At 47.3% G+C, this 17,993-nt stretch overlaps 1 protein-coding gene across 1 annotated transcript in view; it reads right to left on the bottom strand.

Moving 5' to 3' along the window:
* PAN2 (poly(A) specific ribonuclease subunit PAN2) overlaps window positions 1-17,993 on the bottom strand; it is a 94,057-nt gene that overhangs the window by 37,566 nt on the left and 38,498 nt on the right. The window contains exons 13-16 of the mRNA XM_082246254.1: window positions 9,297-9,403; window positions 6,861-6,959; window positions 6,626-6,699; window positions 6,366-6,513 (exon numbers count right to left, since the gene is read on the bottom strand). Of these exons, the coding sequence (XP_082102380.1) occupies window positions 6,366-6,513; window positions 6,626-6,699; window positions 6,861-6,959; window positions 9,297-9,403 (428 nt within the window). The remainder of the gene's footprint in view (window positions 1-6,365; window positions 6,514-6,625; window positions 6,700-6,860; window positions 6,960-9,296; window positions 9,404-17,993) is intronic.

Raw genomic sequence — 17,993 nt, 5'->3', positions numbered from 1 at the left:
TCGGGAAGTAGTTTTCTCACTGAGAAGATGGATTCCATCTTGAACCTCCTGTACCTTACTCTTCGGTTGAGGTCCTTGAGATTTAGGATTAGGCGATGTTTGCCTGATGGTTTTAGTCTTAGAAAGACTCTGGAAAAGAACCCTTCCCCTTGGTGTGATAAGGGTATTTCCTTTATTACCTCCTCCTGTAATAGGTTCGATATGGATATTTCCCAAGCTTCCTTTGCTGGTGATGTTCTTGGTAGCGAGGTTACCCGAAATTTGTGAGGGGGAGTTGTCACAAATTCTATCTTGTAACCTTCCTTGAGGATATGTACTATGAAACGGTTGGTGCAGAATTCTTCCCATTGGGGGGAGAAGAATCTCAGTTTCCCCCCTACCGGCCGTCTGGCGTCACTGGGGCTTGCTGACATTGCTGCTGTTATTGGGGAAGGGGTTGTTTGGTCTACCCTTGCACGTGTTGTATACCCACTTCCTCTGGGTATTGGGTTTTCCTCCCTTGGGCTGTGTATCGCCTCTCGGGCGGCGAAAAAATCTCTTCTGTTTTTCCTTCTTTTTAGCGGGAAATCCTTTTGATTTGTCTGCCGATCTTTCCAGGACCTTATCCAGTTCCTGGCCAAAGAGTAGCTTCCCATCAAAAGGGATACTGCACAGCTTATTTGATGCGTAGTCACCTTCCCAGGTTTTGAGCCAGAGGGCTCTTCTGGCAGAGTTTACTAGACCAGTGGTTCGGGCTGCGATTCGTACCCCTTCCGCTGCTGCATCTGCCATATAGGCCACCCCTTTCTCTATCAAGAGGAGGGAATCCTGTGCCTCTTCGCTCCCTGGGACCTTTTCCAGCTGTCCCCTTAGCTGTTCCAGCCAGAAGGACACGTTCCTAGCCACGCAGGTATTTGCCATGTTTGGCTGAAAAGATGCTGCCCCCGCGCCTCATAAGCCCTCCGAAGTGTCACGTCGATCTTCTTATCCATCGGGTCTTTTAAGTGGCCCATGTCTTCAAAAGACAGGTCCGACTTTTTTTTTGACACTTTGGCTAGAGGTGCGTCAATTTTTGGGCATTTGGCCCAAATTCCTATTGATTCTTCAAAGGGGAATCTCTTTTTCATTGCTTTCGGGAAGAAAAGTTTGTTTTCAGGACATTCCCATTCCTTCTTGATGATCCCTTTCAGGGATTGGTGGACCGGAAAGGTACGCGTCTTCGGAACCTGTAGGCCTCTATATAGTCGGTCTCTTACCGATCTTGGTTCTTCCTCTTCCCGTAGGTCTTCTGTTAAATATATTGCTTTCAGTAGTTCCTCCGTCTCTTCCGTTGGGAATAGGTGTCTGGTCACTTTTTCCTGTACCTCGCTGTCATGCTCTTCTGAGTCTGTACTGTCTCCTCCCAGGAGTTCTCCTTCCTCGTCTTGGGAGTCTGGTTCTGAGGACTCTTCCGTTAGCCTGGTGACCGTTTGAATCCTTGCCGTTTTCATGCGGTATCCTGGCGTTGGTCTGCTCTTTTCATCCCTTCTATGGATGACTGTATTGATTTTAGCGTGGACGTGACTTCTTTCTTGAAATCAAGGAAATCTTTTCCTAGTGGCCTGGATTCTTTGCTGACAACTTTCTTAATGCACTTTTGGCATAATGGTTTGTCTGAATCCGTTGGGACTTTTGTCCCGCAGATGCGGCAGTGCTTCTTCTTTGGTTTAACCAACGTGTCTGTAGCTTCTGCAGGTTTGGGCTGTAGATAGAGAAAGCAGAGAGAGACATAAAGCCAATTATTGCCCGTCCCTGGGGTGTGCTTTCTCCCTCCCCCTTCCCCCCCCCCTTTTCCCCACTCAAAGGATCCTTGAGTCTCCCCCCCCCCTTTTCCACCGACCCCCCCCCCACCCACCTTAGTAAGCCAAAGGAAAAAAGTCCCCCTCTTTTTTTTTTGGGGGGGGGGGGTGGGTGTTTGGGGGGTGGGAGTGGGGTTGTGGGTGATGGGGTTGCACCCTACCCCTCCTCTTCCCTCCACTTACCATACTCAGGCTGGGGCCGCAAGCGACAGCCTCTGGTAGCAGGGACTGGTCCTCCGCCATTAGGACCGCCTGGAGGGAAGGAATCCTGCAGCAGCCGAATGTAGCCAAGTGTAGCCCGATTGTCGTGTGAGCTGGCGCCTTTTGAAGTTGAATTTCCCGCCAAAGCTTCGCTGACGCTTTTTCGGCGCTTTTGCCCACATCCAATATGGCCGCCGCCCCACTTCCGGTGGCGGCGCCATCTTAGTTGCGTCATTTCCGCCGCGCCAGCGGCGACGCTGGCTGCTACAGTACACGCTGGAGACTCCACCGGGAGCCCAGCGTGAGGATGACCTTACCGAAGGGGACGGCGAGCGGCTCAGCACGGCCTCCGGCTGGCCGCCATGGTCCCTTCTTTGGTCGGCTTCTCCTCGGTCCCCTGGAGCAAGGTAAGCTTTTTAAGGCAGGTTTACTGGAATCTACCAGCCACACGTCTGCCCTATTCAAGAAAGAGAGCGAGGAGAGGGTATCTTCTGCTCTCACGACCCCCTCCTCCCCCTAGGAAGTCCTCCTCCCTCGCCCCCATTACTGGCACCGGCCCGCCAGATATCCTTATCGGCCCAGGCTGGTGGAAGGAGGAGGTATCCCAGGACGCCTGCCCAGGATAGGGGTATTAAAAATAACAAACAGGGGATGTTAAGGACCATGCTTGTGCAAGCAGGACAGGAAACACAAGAAAAACTGTGGGGCAGCCTGTGGGGCGGCCTTTTAAAAATTAACTGTGCTTGTGTTTCCTGTAGGAGGAGGAGCCATCTCTCGTGACCGTCCTGGAGGATGACTTGGGAAATAGGATTTTAACTGCAGTGCTGAAATCAGAAAATCACCACAGCTGCTGCCAGCAAAGGTATCCATACATGCTGAGCGCAAACACGGTTTGTGTCAGAATATATAAAATCAATGCCGTGGCAGCCGTGTAGGAAGTGTAGAAGAACATAAAAAATGACTGAGGGACAACTATTTTTGGCTTTTATGTATTTTTTATGTATTTTTTTTTTTTCTTCAAACGTCGAGTTCCAGGTTCGGGTCTCTATAAATGACGATAGCCATCGAACATCTTTTGAGACCCTGTGTAAATGTCCCCTAAACTGTGCTGTGCCCTACGCTAATAATCCACTAGTGTATGGTAGCGACAGAAACAGTCACCGTGGCAAAGACCAGGTCGGTCAGGACAGTTGGGACAATAATTCCGGGTGTCACGCCTACATCCGCGCTTGCTGCAGACACGGCATCTTTTTTGGGGGTATCGTTTGGTAGGTGTACTAGGGAGGGATTCCAGAAAATGCCTCATGCAGCCGGCTCACTGCATCTGGTTGGGGAATTGGGGCAGGAGCACCAGCTGGATACAGAAGGGCTCTGATTATCTCTTCTTGGAATTGAAAGAAGGATAATGTTGCGGCAGACGCTTTGTATAAGACAAAAGCGTTGTAAACAGCCAATTGAAATAGGTATACAGACACTTTTTTGTACCAGCGTCTGGCCTTACGGGCAATTAAGTACGGTCCCCTCATCTGGTCATTGAAGTCCACCCCTCCCATTTTACGGTTATAGTCGTGGACACAGAGGGGCTTCTCAACAACAACACCGGTGATCGTAGTAATTTGGACTGCCGTGTCTGGGTGAATGGAGGACAGAACGAAAACGTTCCGTTTGTCCCTCCACTTCACTGCAAGCAATTCCTTGCACCTCAAGCAGGCTCTCCCCTGAGCTCAGTGGTGCATTTACTAGCCGTTGGGGGAAGCCCCGGCGATTAGATCGCACAGTGCCACAAGCGCCCAATTTTAAATTGAAAGAGGCGTCTAAAAAGTGGCACGCTTGTACAGAAGTTGTCCACGTACAAGTGGTACCCCTTTCCGAATAAGGGTGACAGCAAGTCCCAAACTATCTTGCCGCTGCTCCCTATGTAGCCTGGGCAGTCGGGGGGCTCCACAGTGCTATCTTTTCCCTCGTAGACACGAGGGGCCGAATTTTGTGGAGCTGATCATATGCAGGGTCTCCCCGAGGACGACAGAGTTCATTGTCGTTGAAATGCATGAACCGAAATATTTGTTCGTATCGAATCTTGGACATAGCAGCAGAGAACACGTACATTTGATGAATTGGGTTCATTCTTTTTGTAATGCCGTGTTGAAGGAAAGGCCCAGAAAGGTTTTAAACTCCTGAATCGTAATAGGATTCCAGGCGAATGGTCTGGCAAGGGGTGAATTTGGGTTGGCGGCGATGAATTGTGAGTGTACAAATTTGATTGGTCCACAACAGATCTGAAAAGATCTTCAGTGAAAAACAGCTCAAAAAAGTTTATGGGATTAAAACCAGCTGTTTCCACTTGGATTCTGGGTTGGGCGGTGAATGGGGGGGGGGGGGGGGGGGGAAGTACTGGCGCTGTGGATCTGTGGGCTGCCAATTAGGATATGCCAGCGCTTCAGTGAGGACACTATGGGCTCTACGGGCCTGTCTTCAGATACGCGGTGGCTGCGGGCCACTACTCGTGCTAGCCACCGCGCAAGCTTCAACTGCACTTAGGTGACTTGCCACGTCACCAGGTGATACTGCAGTGCTGGTTGAAGGTCCAGGATGTACTAGGCCGCTCGTGCTTGCCAGATCATGAGAAGTGTGAGCGACACTAGTACTGGCACTCTGCTGCATACGAGAAACTCCCGGTTCTTGCAAGTCAGCAACTCCAGAATGGGGTCGGGTACGCCTGACCCTAGCAGGGACCCCTCTGTCGGAGCTATCTGTCAGGGAGCCGCTGCCGTCATCTGGTTCGTAAATTGACCCTGATTCTGCCAGTGAGGCTTCCCCATCGCTCTCACTTGACATGGCCATTATACTGTAGACCTCTTCACAACTGTACCAAGGTTTTGTAATTTTAGTAACTAAATTTACCGGTACAGTAGTGCTACTACTAGGTAATAAAAGCACCTGGTTGTCAAGGACTATTTGGTCGCTACAAAAAAACAAAAAAAAAACAAACTGCTAGTACTAGCAGAGATCAGGCCTGACTCTGCTAACGCAGCGGTTTTGTGTGATTTGTGTTTTTTGGAAGTGTCAGTAATCTATTGATTACTACACTTGCCTGGGTAAGGTGGTCTGGGCAAGGGGGCTAAACGCAGGTGCTAGCAGGAATCAGTGCCGATTGTGCAAACACTGCGTTTTTGGAACACTAAATTATGGGGACGCTAGTATAGTTCTGATCAGATCAGATATTGATCTGTTCAAACACTATACTGGTAATGGAGGTGTGTGTGTGTTAGTGTACTTGACTGACGCTAATGGTGGTGTAGTGGGACCCTGACGCCAACTAGCCCAAGTTGTGTCACCCGTGACGCTAATACAGTGATCGGTAATCACTGTATATAGTGAACACTGTGACAGGGCGGTGAAGAGGTTAACTGGGGGAGATCAAGGGGTTAAACCTTTATAGGGAATAGATGGCGGGTGGCCTAAACCTATTTGGGCCTAGCGCAAGCGCAAATTAGGGTCACAAGTGACACTAAATACAGTGATCAGTAGTTATCTGATTTACTGTATATATTAGTGCACTGTGTTATAGGGAGTGAAGGGGTTAACTGGGGGAGATCAAGGGGTTAAAAGTTTTAGGGGATAGGTGGCGGGTGCCCTAACCCTATCTGGGCTTCGCGCAAATTAGGGTCACTAGTGACACTAAATACAGTGATCAGTATTTACCTATACTGTATTTTAAACTTTATTAGGGGATAGGTGGCGGGTGCCCTAACCCTATTTGGGCCTAACGCAGGCGCAAACTAGGCTCACAAGTGACACTTATACAGTGATCAGTAAAATATCTGCATACCACTGTATATAGTGTTCACTGTGAGGGGTTTGGGGGTGATCAGAGGTGATCAAGGGGTTAAATGTGCCTATGTGAGGTGTGTCAGTGTAGTGCTTGGTGGAACTCACGTTTTTGCTGTCTGTCTTCTCCTGGAACCGAAAGGACTCCAGGAGGGACAGTGACATCACTTCCCCTGCCTGTGTTTACATTACACAGACAGGGGACAGATTGCCATTGGTTGGGACCGATCGCCAGACACTGACCTAAAATCATTGGTCAGTGTCTGGTGATTGATCGGTTCCCAACCGAATCCGATCGGAATCGGGACCCGCGGGAGCGCGCTCTGGGAGCCGCGATCGCGCCCGACGTAGGTCTACGTGGTCAGACGGGATCGTGCCACACTGCCGCAGTAGGGTCAACGTAAGCAGACGTAAAGTGGTTAACCACATAAAAAAAAAACAAAAAAAAAAAAAAAACTTGGTTACAGCTGCGCTGCAGCCAATCCAGTGTGAAACCGGCCTTACCATTTTCTATCTTACCTCCTCATCTTCACAATTTAGAACCTCAAGTTCTTTGGTTTTAGACAACTTCATCTTCAGAGAGTATGGCACCCATACATTGCGAAGTTCCTCCACTGAAGGTAACAGTGGTGGGGGAGGGGCATTCTCAGGAACATTGAACTCATTCCTAAGAAAAAGTAAATATGAGCAACAGGCATGTTTACATAATTTAAGTAAGGAGGGAAAAAAAAAAAAAATAAATATTGCTTATATAAAAATCAATCAACATAGGTCCTTACCACTCTCCTGTGCTGCTTTCATTAGGAATTGAAAAAGATGGCTCTATTTTCCTCAGTGACTTTTTGAAAGCATACTGTAAAATTCAATAGAATTGATGTAAAGATGATGGTAAAGGAGAGTTTGCACACTATAAAACCGATATCCATACATTTCTATACAGTAGCAGGGTTTGGAGAAACAGTCAGTTATCAAAGAACAGTCTGATTGCATCTTTAGGAAAGTCATGTACTATACCTCTGCTTGAGTCTTCCAGAATTCTGCCTCCTTTGTGCTGTTAACCTCACAGTTTATAACAAGCACATCAGGAAGACAACGAATATTGCGGGTTTGTACCTGTGGGAAGAAGAAACATATCTACTTAGAAGCTGTCTGGGATAAGGATCGCTTCCACCAATCAAGTGGGCTCCAAACACTGCTTAATATATCATCCAAAATGAAGAACCAGAAGTGAGATGCAATAATAGAAAACAGTTTTATTCCAAGACTTTTACATGACACAGTGAACAGGAAATCAAGGTCAACAGTTTTGGGTGTCCCCGCCCTTCTATATTTCTTGATCACCCATCATAACCAATCATGGCATGGTATGCTGTGGGGTATCTGGCACCATGCTGTCATTAGCAGATCATTTTAGGCACTTTAAAAAAATTGTACGGTGGAACCTGTATGGATCAGACTCTTTCCAGCACATCCCGCAGATGCTCGATTGGATTGAGATTGAACTTGCTGTGTTCTCAACTAACATACCCATTATGGGTGATCATAATACTAGATAGTGATCATAATACTAGATAGAGAATTGTATTTAATCAATTTTATCTAATCTAGGTTTATTAAAACCATGTAAACTCTGAACAGTGAGCAACCCTTTGCCAACTTGCCAACTCCTGTATACAGACAGGAGGGAGAGAGACACAGCCTGCACTTCCTCCAGCGATCTCCTCTATTGCCATTTGTACTTTTGCCGGCAAAACCCACAGACCACATTTTAGGGCTTGTTCACACCAGGTGCAGCGAGGGAATGCGTGCAAAAGGAGTTTCCCAAAACTGGGAAAAAAAAAAAAAAAAAGCGTAATAGTAATGTTCTGATACATTGGATGTTGGTAGGCTATATCTAAGGTAATAGATAGATATATATATCTATCTATCTATCTATCTCTCTCTATCTCCATGTACTGCACTATTGAGGGCATTTTTATATTCCTGTACAATAGATGGTTTGGTTTTTACAATGTTTAATCATTCTCTGCTCTATTGGTTTGTGCATTCAAGTCTGTACTGAGGGCAAAGCAGTCCAGATACCAAGTAAAGGATGAGGAAGCAAGTAGTGCTGTACAGGTCCAGTGACAGTGAATGTACCTATTCCCTCGCTATGCATTCGCTGTGGCTGTCATGTGTCCTGTGATATTGCCTAATCCACAGGGAACAAGCAGGAAAGGGTTCCTGCCAGGACAAGAACCACAGGTATTTTTATGATGCTTACAACCTTATGCTACGCTATATGTCTATATATTGTACATTCACATTAGTCGCTGCCCTCATTGAGCAAACAATCAAAAAGGTTCCTAAATTACATTCATACATCTCACACACACACACACACACACACACACACTAGGGCAGGGGTCTGTAACCTTTAAGACATAAAGAGCCGCAAAACCTACAAAAACCTACCGGGGGGGGGGGGGTCGAAAACAGGGACGCAATTAGAAATCACAGGGCCCCATAGCAAAATTTGCTATGCCCAATGATCATACCCCAATGCAGTGACCAGCATACATGCCCCTTTCAATGCAGTGACCAGCATACATGCCCCTTTCAATGCAGTGACCAGCATACATGCCCCTTTCAATGCAGTGACCAGCATACATGCCCCTTTCAATGCAGTGACCAGCATACATGCCCCTTTCAATGCAGTGACCAGCATACATGCCCCTTTCAATGCAGTGACCAGCATACATGCCCCTTTCAATGCAGTGACCAGCATACATGCCCCTTTCAATGCAGTGACCAGCATACATGCCCCTTTCAATGCAGAGACCAGCGTGCGTGCATGCCCCCTTCAAAGCAGTGTGTGCCCCCCCCCCCCCCCCCCCGAGGCATCAATTCACTTACCTCACACTGGTGCCTGGCGTGCTGCTTCTGACGGGAGTCTGGACGGACGTCTTCTTCGAACTGCATGCGCGCCGCTGCCCTCCTCTGACAGCGGGTGGGAAGGTGACGTTGGGATGGTGCGTGACTAACGCATGCACCGCCCCCCACGCGACATCACAGCGCCACAGTGGGGAGTGTCGGGGCGCACAGTGCGCCTCCTCCCCTCACTAGCATCCGCCCCGGAGCCGCAGCAAAGGTTCAAAAGAGCCGCATGCGGCTCCGGAGCCGTGGGTTGCTGACCTATGCACTAGGGCCAATTTAGGACAGGCTCTATATCGGTCACTGAAAGTGATTTTGATCCACTGTACCAACCGCGACCTGCACAGGACAATGAAATACGGGATGAATACATTTTTTTTTTTTTTTTTTTTTGACGGTTACAAAAAGTAATTTTCCCCAAGAATTACTTTATCATGGAAAAGCAATTTTCTTCATTCTACTAACCATTTATTCTTCTCCAAATGAAACCATGAGCTGCATTAAAAAAAAAAACGCCCCCCCAAACAAAAGACTTACTGTGGGTTGGTACTTCTCACAATTTTCACACCAAGCTTGGGTGTTCTGCTCCAGACAGATACTTTTCCTGAGGATCTCTACAAACTCATAGTCTGGTGGATCTTTACCTGAAATTAAAAAAATATATATATTATATATTGCAAGTTTGCTCTGTTTACCTGACAGTGGATAATGACTGACAAAATTTCCAATCTAAAAAAGATAATACAAGGGGTGACAAGGACACTGGCGTCACAGCACATTGAGAACACAGAAGCTGCACATTCACTACACATTCCATTAAAAGCTCAACTCCACCCTAACCTTCAGCCTTACAAAAAATTGTACAGGTTCTTCTCCTGTACTGAATTTGCTTGCTGTAGCTTCTAATGCACACTGTGAGAAGCTTAACATATAAAGTGAAATTAGATATAGTCTGCCTCATTTCATGGCTGGAGGATGTTCAGCATCTTCTAGCCATTCTCTCTCCAGCCTGACAGTCTCTATTCTGCCACTTTATTTACTGGATATCAGTGCTTTCAATCATTGAGGATCAGCATTGTATGAGGGTGTTGCCTACGGGGGGGGGGGGGGGGGGGATTTTGTATTTGGTGGGGTTTCTCTGCTTTTCCTTGAAATGCCCCCAAGACCCCGCTTCATCCACCCCCAAAATATCTTATACCACACTAAGTGCAATCAAAAGGATACTCAATTACTAAGTGCTGAAACCACAGATTTGATTTACAGCAGCATATGCACAAGTTCTGAGTGTTGGGCTGGGTTTGAATGATGGTCAGCTCTAAAAAAACAATGATTGGCATAAACAGTGCAATATTTAAAGTGGAACTTCTCTCCCAATCAACATTGATTATTAATCCTTATGCTGCTAGCATTACTAAATAGATTAGTAAAGTATGTGATACATCACAGGAGTCTTCAGGAGGGGAGGACGAGAGGAGGGATTTTCTCAGCCAAGCACATGGCATGCATGAGCTAAGGGCAGATGAATTCCAGGAAGAAAATGCTACATGAATCATTTGCCCTTACTCAAGATGGCCATGGCCAGAAATGCTAGGTGGTTGTTTTTCAAAGTGATTTCTCAAAAAAAAAAAAAAAAAAAAAAAAAAAAAATATATAATAATAATAATAATAATAATAATAATAATAATGATAATAATAATAATAATAGAGACATGGTTGGGTGAGGGAGTTTGCTTTGAATAATGAAAATGAATGAAATTGTGTTTTTGGTGCTCAGGTACAGTAAAGATCTTCTTTTATTAACACTGAAGACAAACACCTAGCTGAGCAAACAGACTAATTCTGTAGTGAGAATGCAAAGATAAAAAGGAGAGGCTGGCTGCCAATACCATCAGTGCTTCCTGCACAGAAAACAACTTGATAGACAGTTACCCAAGCCTTTCTATTGTAGGTTGTACTTTGAGGTAGTATCCCCTAAAGGCCCATACACAAGTGCAGATTGTCGGCCGAAAAGATTCGGCCGACGACCGATCGGCCGATTTTCGGCTTGTTAGTATGATGCTTCCGACAGCGCACTTTCGGCCGAACAGAATCTGTCGTGCAAGCATTAAAATTTTTGTATGCCGACACCAGAACGGCCGATTGTTCGCCAGTCAGTACAGATTTCGGCCGACAGCAGATTTGCAAGACTGGGCATGCTCAGAAAAGAAAAAACACAGGGAAAGTTAACCATCACATGACATCACTTCTGCAGTCGGCGGACATAATTCGTGCGCAGTCTTTTGCACTTCAGCGGACAGAACAGCGCGGGGACAAAAGACGGCCGATCGGTACGTGTGTACTGGGCTTTACACTGAACATAAACCCTTTGTTTATTTAACCACTTCGTATCCAGGCCAATTCTGGACATTTCTCTCCTACATGTAAAAATCTTTTTTGCTAACCCTCAAAACATATTTTTTTAGCAAAGACCTTAGAGAATAAAAACCGCAGTTGTTGCAATTTTTTTGGTCACACGGTATTTGCGCAGAAATTTTTTTTTATCCCAAAAACACACTAATGAATTTTAATGGAAAAAAAAAACACCACCACACAAAACGTCACTTCACAATAGATAACCCATTTTGTAGCAAAATAGAAAAAAAAAAAAAAAAAGAAGGAGGTTGTCCTGAGTTAAGAATTTCACATATTTGTGGAATGGCAAAAAAAAATGGATTTTTGTAAGAACTTACCGTAAAATCCTTTTCTCTTAAGCTCATTGACAGACGTAGTCTTCTTGATTCTCAAGAGCTGGGTTATGTTGTCTCCGCAGGAGTAGGACTAGGCAGAATGACAAAACGTTCTGGCTCCACCCTAGGGGGCAGTCCCTGAGGGTATATCCTCCCTCTCTCTGCTACAGGGAATCAGTTCTGTTTAAAGCAGTACAGAGAAATTAACCCAACCCAACTCAATGATAGAGGGGCGGGTACTACGTCTGTCAATGAGCTTAAGAGAAAAGGATTTTACGGTAAGTTCTTACAAAAATCCATTTTTCTTGATTCTCAAGAGCTGGGACATCCAGAAGCAGTGCCACAAATGAGGGGTGGGATTGACAAAATCAAATCCAATCTAGTAGGCCCAACCGGTGCCAAACTAGAAGTTTTAAAGGCTCATTATAAACAAAGAATGAGACTAAAAGAAAAAATTTTCCAACGGAAAAAAACCCTCGAGGTAGACCACTGGTCTCCTCAAATTGCGGCCTGCAAAACCTTGCGGCCAAATGAGGCATCAGACGATGCCATTACATCAACTTTATAATGTTTAGAGAAGGTATGCACCGACGACCAGGTAGCCGCCTTGCACACCTGGACCACTGACGCCTGATGGCGAAAGGCCCATGACGCACTAAGTGCCCGAGTGGAGTGCGCCTTAACAGGGAACGGGGGCTCCCGACCCTTAATAGAATAAGCCTGTACTACCGTCTGTCTGATCCATTTGGAAATGGTCGCGGCAGATGCAGGCAACCCCTTTTTGGGTCCATCTGGGATCACAAAAAGTGAATCCGTCTTGCGAAACGAGTCTGTCGTTTTCAAGTATACCCTGATCGCCCGGACCACATCCAAGGAGTGCAAAGCAAATTCCCGAGGATGACTGGGCTTAGGACACAGGGAAGGTAATACAATTTCTTCATTCAGATGAAATTCTGAAACTACTTTTGGTAGGAAGGATGGATTCGGACGAAGAACCACCTTATCTCTATGAACCACCAGATATGGTGAACGACAAGATAATGCGGCCAGTTCTGACACCCTGCGTGCAGAAGTAATAGCCACCAAGAAGGCCACCTTCTGGGACAACGTGGGTAGAGGAATCTCCCTAATATCTTCAAAGGGAGGTTTCTGAAGAACCGACAACACTAAATTAAGATCCCAGGGGGGTAACGGCGCGTGCACTGGCGGAGCCAGATGTCGCACCCCCTGGATGAAGTTCCGCACCAAGGAATGAGTAGCCAAAGGCTTCTGAAAGAAGATGGCTAATGCTGAGACCTGACCCTTGATAGTACTCAAGGCCAGTTTCTGCTCAACCCCTTGTTGCAGAAAAGCCAATATTCGACTAATCGAATAAGACCGAGGACGGAACCCCAAAGGTTCACACCATGCAATGTAGGACTTCCATGTGCGATGATAAATCTTTCTGGAAGTCGCTTTCCTTGCTTCAACTAGAGTAGGAATAACTGAAGCTGACAAACCTTTGTCCTTCAGCACCTGGGTCTCAATAGCCAGGCCGTTAAAGCCAGCGATCGTAAAGCAGGATGGAAGATCGGTCCCTGAGACAGTAGATCCTCCCTGAGAGGAAGTCTCCATGGGACGTCCGCCACCAGTCTGACCATGTCGGCGTACCAAGCTCGACGAGGCCAGTCCGGAGCTACCAGGATTACTGGGATTCCTTCCTCCTCTACCCTGCGAAGAAGTCTTGGCAGTAACGCGAGAGGAGGGAAGGCATATATTAGCTGGTATTGCCCCCACGGGGCGATCAGTGCGTCTGCGGTTTCTGCTAGAGGATCGCGGGAGCGAGCCACGAATCTCTGAACTTTCCTGTTGAATCGTGATGCCAACAGATCCACATCCGGGGTGCCCCACCGTAGGCACAACTGGTGGAAAACGTCTGGATGGAGGGACCATTCCCCCTGATCCAGGGTCTGACGGCTGAGATAATCTGCCTGCCAATTCTCCACCCCCGGAATGAACACCGCAGAGATTGCTGGAACAAATCGTTCCGCCCAGCGAAGAATGCAAGCCACTTCTTTGGCCGCTCGGACACTCTTGGTGCCCCCCTGATGATTGACATAAGCCACGGCCGTGGCATTGTCCGACTGGATCCGAACCGGGCTGCCCTGGAGCTGCTCGGTCCAGTGAATCAGACAGTCTGATCGCTCTCAGTTCCAATACATTTATCGGTAATCTGGATTCTTCCGGGGACCAAAGTCCCTGGACAGATAACTGACCAAGAATTCCTCCCCATCCGGATAGATTGGCATCCGTGGTCACTATCGTCCAATATATTGGCAGAAATGACTTTCCCTGGCTGAGCATTGGAGACCGAAGCCACCAAACCAGAGACTCTCTGGTCTGTTTGCTCAATCGTATCTGATTGTCCAGGGATTCCGATTCCATCTGAGAAGAATCTCTTGCTGAAGAATTCGGGTATGGGACTGGGCAAATGGGACTGCTTCGAATGAAGCCACCATCAACCCCAGAACCCTCATGCACGTCCGAAGGGAAGACCAGCTGTTGGACAGTAACAACTGGACTGCTGATTGAATCTTTCGAAGTTTCCCTACCGGAAGGAAAACTCTCGTCCTGACTGTGTCTAGAATTAGACCCAGATATTCGAGCCTCTGGGTGGGAACCAGAAATGACTTTTGCTGGTTCACCAGCCACCCGAATTCCTGTAAAGAAATCATAGTAATTTCTATGTTTTGTAGCAAGGTCTGAGGAGATTCTGCATGAAGCAGAAGATCGTCTAGGTAACCTAGAATCGATATACCTCTTTGGCGCAGAAGTGCCAACATAGGGGCCAACACCTTTGTGAAGACCCGCGGAGCCGTGGCGAGACCGAAAGGTAACGCCACAAACTGATAGTGGTTCTCCTCTACGGAAAAGCGTAGAAAACGCTGATGTCCTGCGAAAATGGGAATGTGAAGATAGGCGTCCTTGATGTCTATGGACGCTAGGACATCCCCTGGATGCAGGAAGGCTGCTACCGTGCGAATGGACTCCATTCTGAATCTTCTTATGTTGACGAAAGAATTGAGCGCTCTTAAGTCCAGAATTGGACGCACTTTGCCCTCTTTCCTGGGTATTGTAAACAGGTTTGAATAAAACCCTTGAAACCGTTCTGTCCAAGGAACGTGGACTACCACTCCTTGTTGTAGTAGATCTGTGACTGCTCTCCGCAGATCTTCTAGACGATCCGGAGATAGTCGGATATTGGAAGGGAAGAATCGCGCCGGTGGGAGAGATCGAAACTCGATCTTGTACCCTGACTTTATGACTTCGCAAACCCATTTGTCCGGGATTCTGGAAAGCCATGGATCCGGGAACCGGCGAAGACGTCCCCCCACCCCAGTTATGGGTGGGGGCGCACCTTCAGGCTTTGGATGGTTTATCTTCGGGTCTGGAGGGGGCGGGCTTTTGCTTGCCCGACCACCGACCCCTGACGCCTCCTGCAGGAGCTTTGGAGGACTTAGTTTTTTCACCCGCTGGACGAAAAAACCTCTTGTGAGCAGAAAAAGAAGGCCCTCGTCTTTGACGAGTTCCTTTACCTTTAAAATTTTGCGGTAAAAAGGTGCTTTTTCCACCGGTGAGATCCTTAATGATCTCATCTAAGTTGGCTCCAAATAGACGCTCTCCTGAAAAGGGGATATTAGCCAATGCTTTTTTGGAACCTTGGTCGGCTATCCAACCTTTTAGCCACAGTGTACGCCTGAGAACCACTGCTGAGACTGATGCTCGCGCCATTAATGGAGTGGCGTCTAACGCCGCATCACATACAAACTGTAACCCCTGTATCATTTGTTCCAACAAATCTGATACCGCCTGAGGGACTTCTTCTAAGTCCCGGCGTAACCACTTGGTCCATTCAGTTACAGCCTGCGAAACCAGACCAATAGCAATTATTGGCCTGAAAGCTGATCCAATCAAGGAAAACATGGTGCGAGACATAGCTTCTATCTTGCGATCCACTGGATCTTTAAAAGACGGAGCGTCTTCTAAAGGAATAACCGTGGCTTTATTCAATCTAGCAATAGGTGAATCCACCACAGGTGGTTCTGTCCATTTCTTAATAAGGGTTTCCTCAAACGGATAACGCCTGTCAATGCGTTTAGAAATATTAAAAGTGCGTTTTGGCAGACGCCATTCTTCATCGATTGGATTGCCAAAACATTTGGGCAATGGAAAAACCTTTGCCACTTTGATGCGCTTTTTAGTCCCAAAAGGGATCTCAGTTTCAGCTATTTCTGATGGAATACCCTGTAACCTTAAAGTCTCTTGAACAGATACAATGAGTGCGTTTACCAACGCTTCCTCTCGGGCTATGGCGGATGCCGAAACATCCTCCTCACTGTCTGAAGAGACAGGACCCGAGACACCAATACCAGATGAAGTACCTGCAACTGCAGAAATAGGCTCAGAGTCTGAATCCGAGGTTTCAGATAATAAGGGGTTAGGCGGGGGTCGCTTTCTTGCGCCCTGTCCCTGACAAGCCACTTCCACCCGGGACACAAAAGTTTCCATAATAGCTGACAAAGATTCAATTGTCAATGGGGTGCTGGAGGATCCCGCAGACCCCTCGAGGGGATCCGGAGGAGATACATGAGTGGCAGGGTCCATGTTAATACAGGACACTTTGCCAGCAATAAACAAAAAAACTTTTTCTTTTTTTTTTTTTTGTGTGTCTCCCCCTAGCGCAATAGCGCCCCTCAGAGTACCTGCTTCTCGATCCCAGAGAGAGAGAGAGAGAGGGACCCCCAAGGCTCACCAACCGATGCAGTGCAGTTTCCAACAAACTGCAGCCAGCGTCTGTCTTACACAGACTGGAAGGAGCTGTTTGCTTTTTCCCGGGCAGAAGGCGTGGCTCCGCCCCCTGTGTACGCCTTCCGGCGTTCCCAGCCCTCCACGAGGAAGCTGGGCTCACAAAACATGGCCGCCCCCATAGAAGAGACATAAGACTCCAAAAACATGGCGGCCGGCGTGACCTGAGGACATATATGTATTCGGTCTACGGCAAAATGGCGGCGGACCGCCGATATCGTCTTTCCAGCACATCCACCTGCACTCTGCTGAGAGGTGACATATGGATCTACAGAGATACACTGCACATAAGGTAGGATTATACCTCCTATGTCTGCTGTAATGTTACAGTCTGCTGGGTAGAGTGTTAGCTCTTGAACCAAGTCCACTTCCCACAAACACATGCTGTATTACAAGGGGGACTTGTGAGTGTCAGATATATACTGACCATATATGGAGGGGCCCATAATATATACTGCCTCATAAATGAGGAAAAAAAGGGAACGTTTTACTCACCATACCGAACCGACAGGCACCCTCTCTTCATAATACCCTCTCCACCGGGGTGGGGGTTTGTGGACGCCTCGACTCTCTGGTCCTGGCGTCCAAGCGAGCTTTAACTCGCAAAGTCAGTCCCTTTACTGGGACTCCGTCGCGGCCGACTCAGCGCACTGGTCTGCACGCGCCTTTTAGGCAGAAACCGGGGTGACCACTGGATCTCATATCCAGCCCGTCGCCCGGCCCCGCATACTTACTTGAATATGTCGCGGCCGACCAAGCGCAATGCCTGGTCTGCACGCGCTCGTAGGCCGGCTGGGGTGACCACAAGTGTCGCCCAGTCCGGCATTTTTGCTTGAAGATCTCACAGGAAAAAACACTGGAGAAAACTACCTAAAAAATTTCTTTTTCTTAAAGAAAAAAAGTCTTGCCAGGACCAAAAGATCCCAGCAAGGAGCTTAGGTCCTTACTCCTGACTAGACAGAAAAAAACTGATTCCCTGTAGCAGAGAGAGGGAGGATATACCCTCAGGGACTGCCCCCTAGGGTGGAGCCAGAACGTTTTGTCATTCTGCCTAGTCCTACTCCTGCGGAGACAACATAACCCAGCTCTTGAGAATCAAGAAGACTACGTCTGTCAATGAGCGATAGAGAAACTGGTACTTATATATACTCAATAGGTGACGCTTTTAAATTTTTTTTACAGGTTACCAGTTTAGAGTTAGAGGAGGTCTAGTGCTAGAATCATTGCTCTCACTCGAATATTCGTGGCGATATCTCACGTGTGGCACGACATTCGTTTTACATATGTGGGCACGACCTAGGCATGCATTTCCTTCCTTCTGCGTGTGAGCACGATGGGACAAGGGCACTTTGAAGAACTCTTTTTACACCATCTGAATTTTTTTTTGGTCACTTTTTTTTTCCAATTACAAGAAACATTCCTTGTAAAAAGGAATAAGGCGTGACAGGTCCTCTTTATGGAGATATTTGGGGTTAATAAGACCCCAGATATTTGCTTGACCCTGGAAAGCATGAGATAGATTTCTTTGATCTCTGCTTTCGAGGGTACAAATTTGGCAGCGATAACATCTGCCAGCGCTGGACGTCGCTTCTGGCCTCCCACTGCCTATAAAAAGCTGCAGGCATCATCCAGATATCACCACTTCAAGTCCAAGATGTCATGT

This window comes from Pelophylax lessonae (assembly GCF_965119305.1).
Source record: "Pelophylax lessonae genome assembly, chromosome: 2".
NCBI classification, from domain to species: domain Eukaryota; kingdom Metazoa; phylum Chordata; class Amphibia; order Anura; family Ranidae; genus Pelophylax; species Pelophylax lessonae.
The sequence above is the reverse complement of the archived record's forward strand: the minus strand, read 5'-3'. Positions and strand labels throughout refer to the sequence as shown.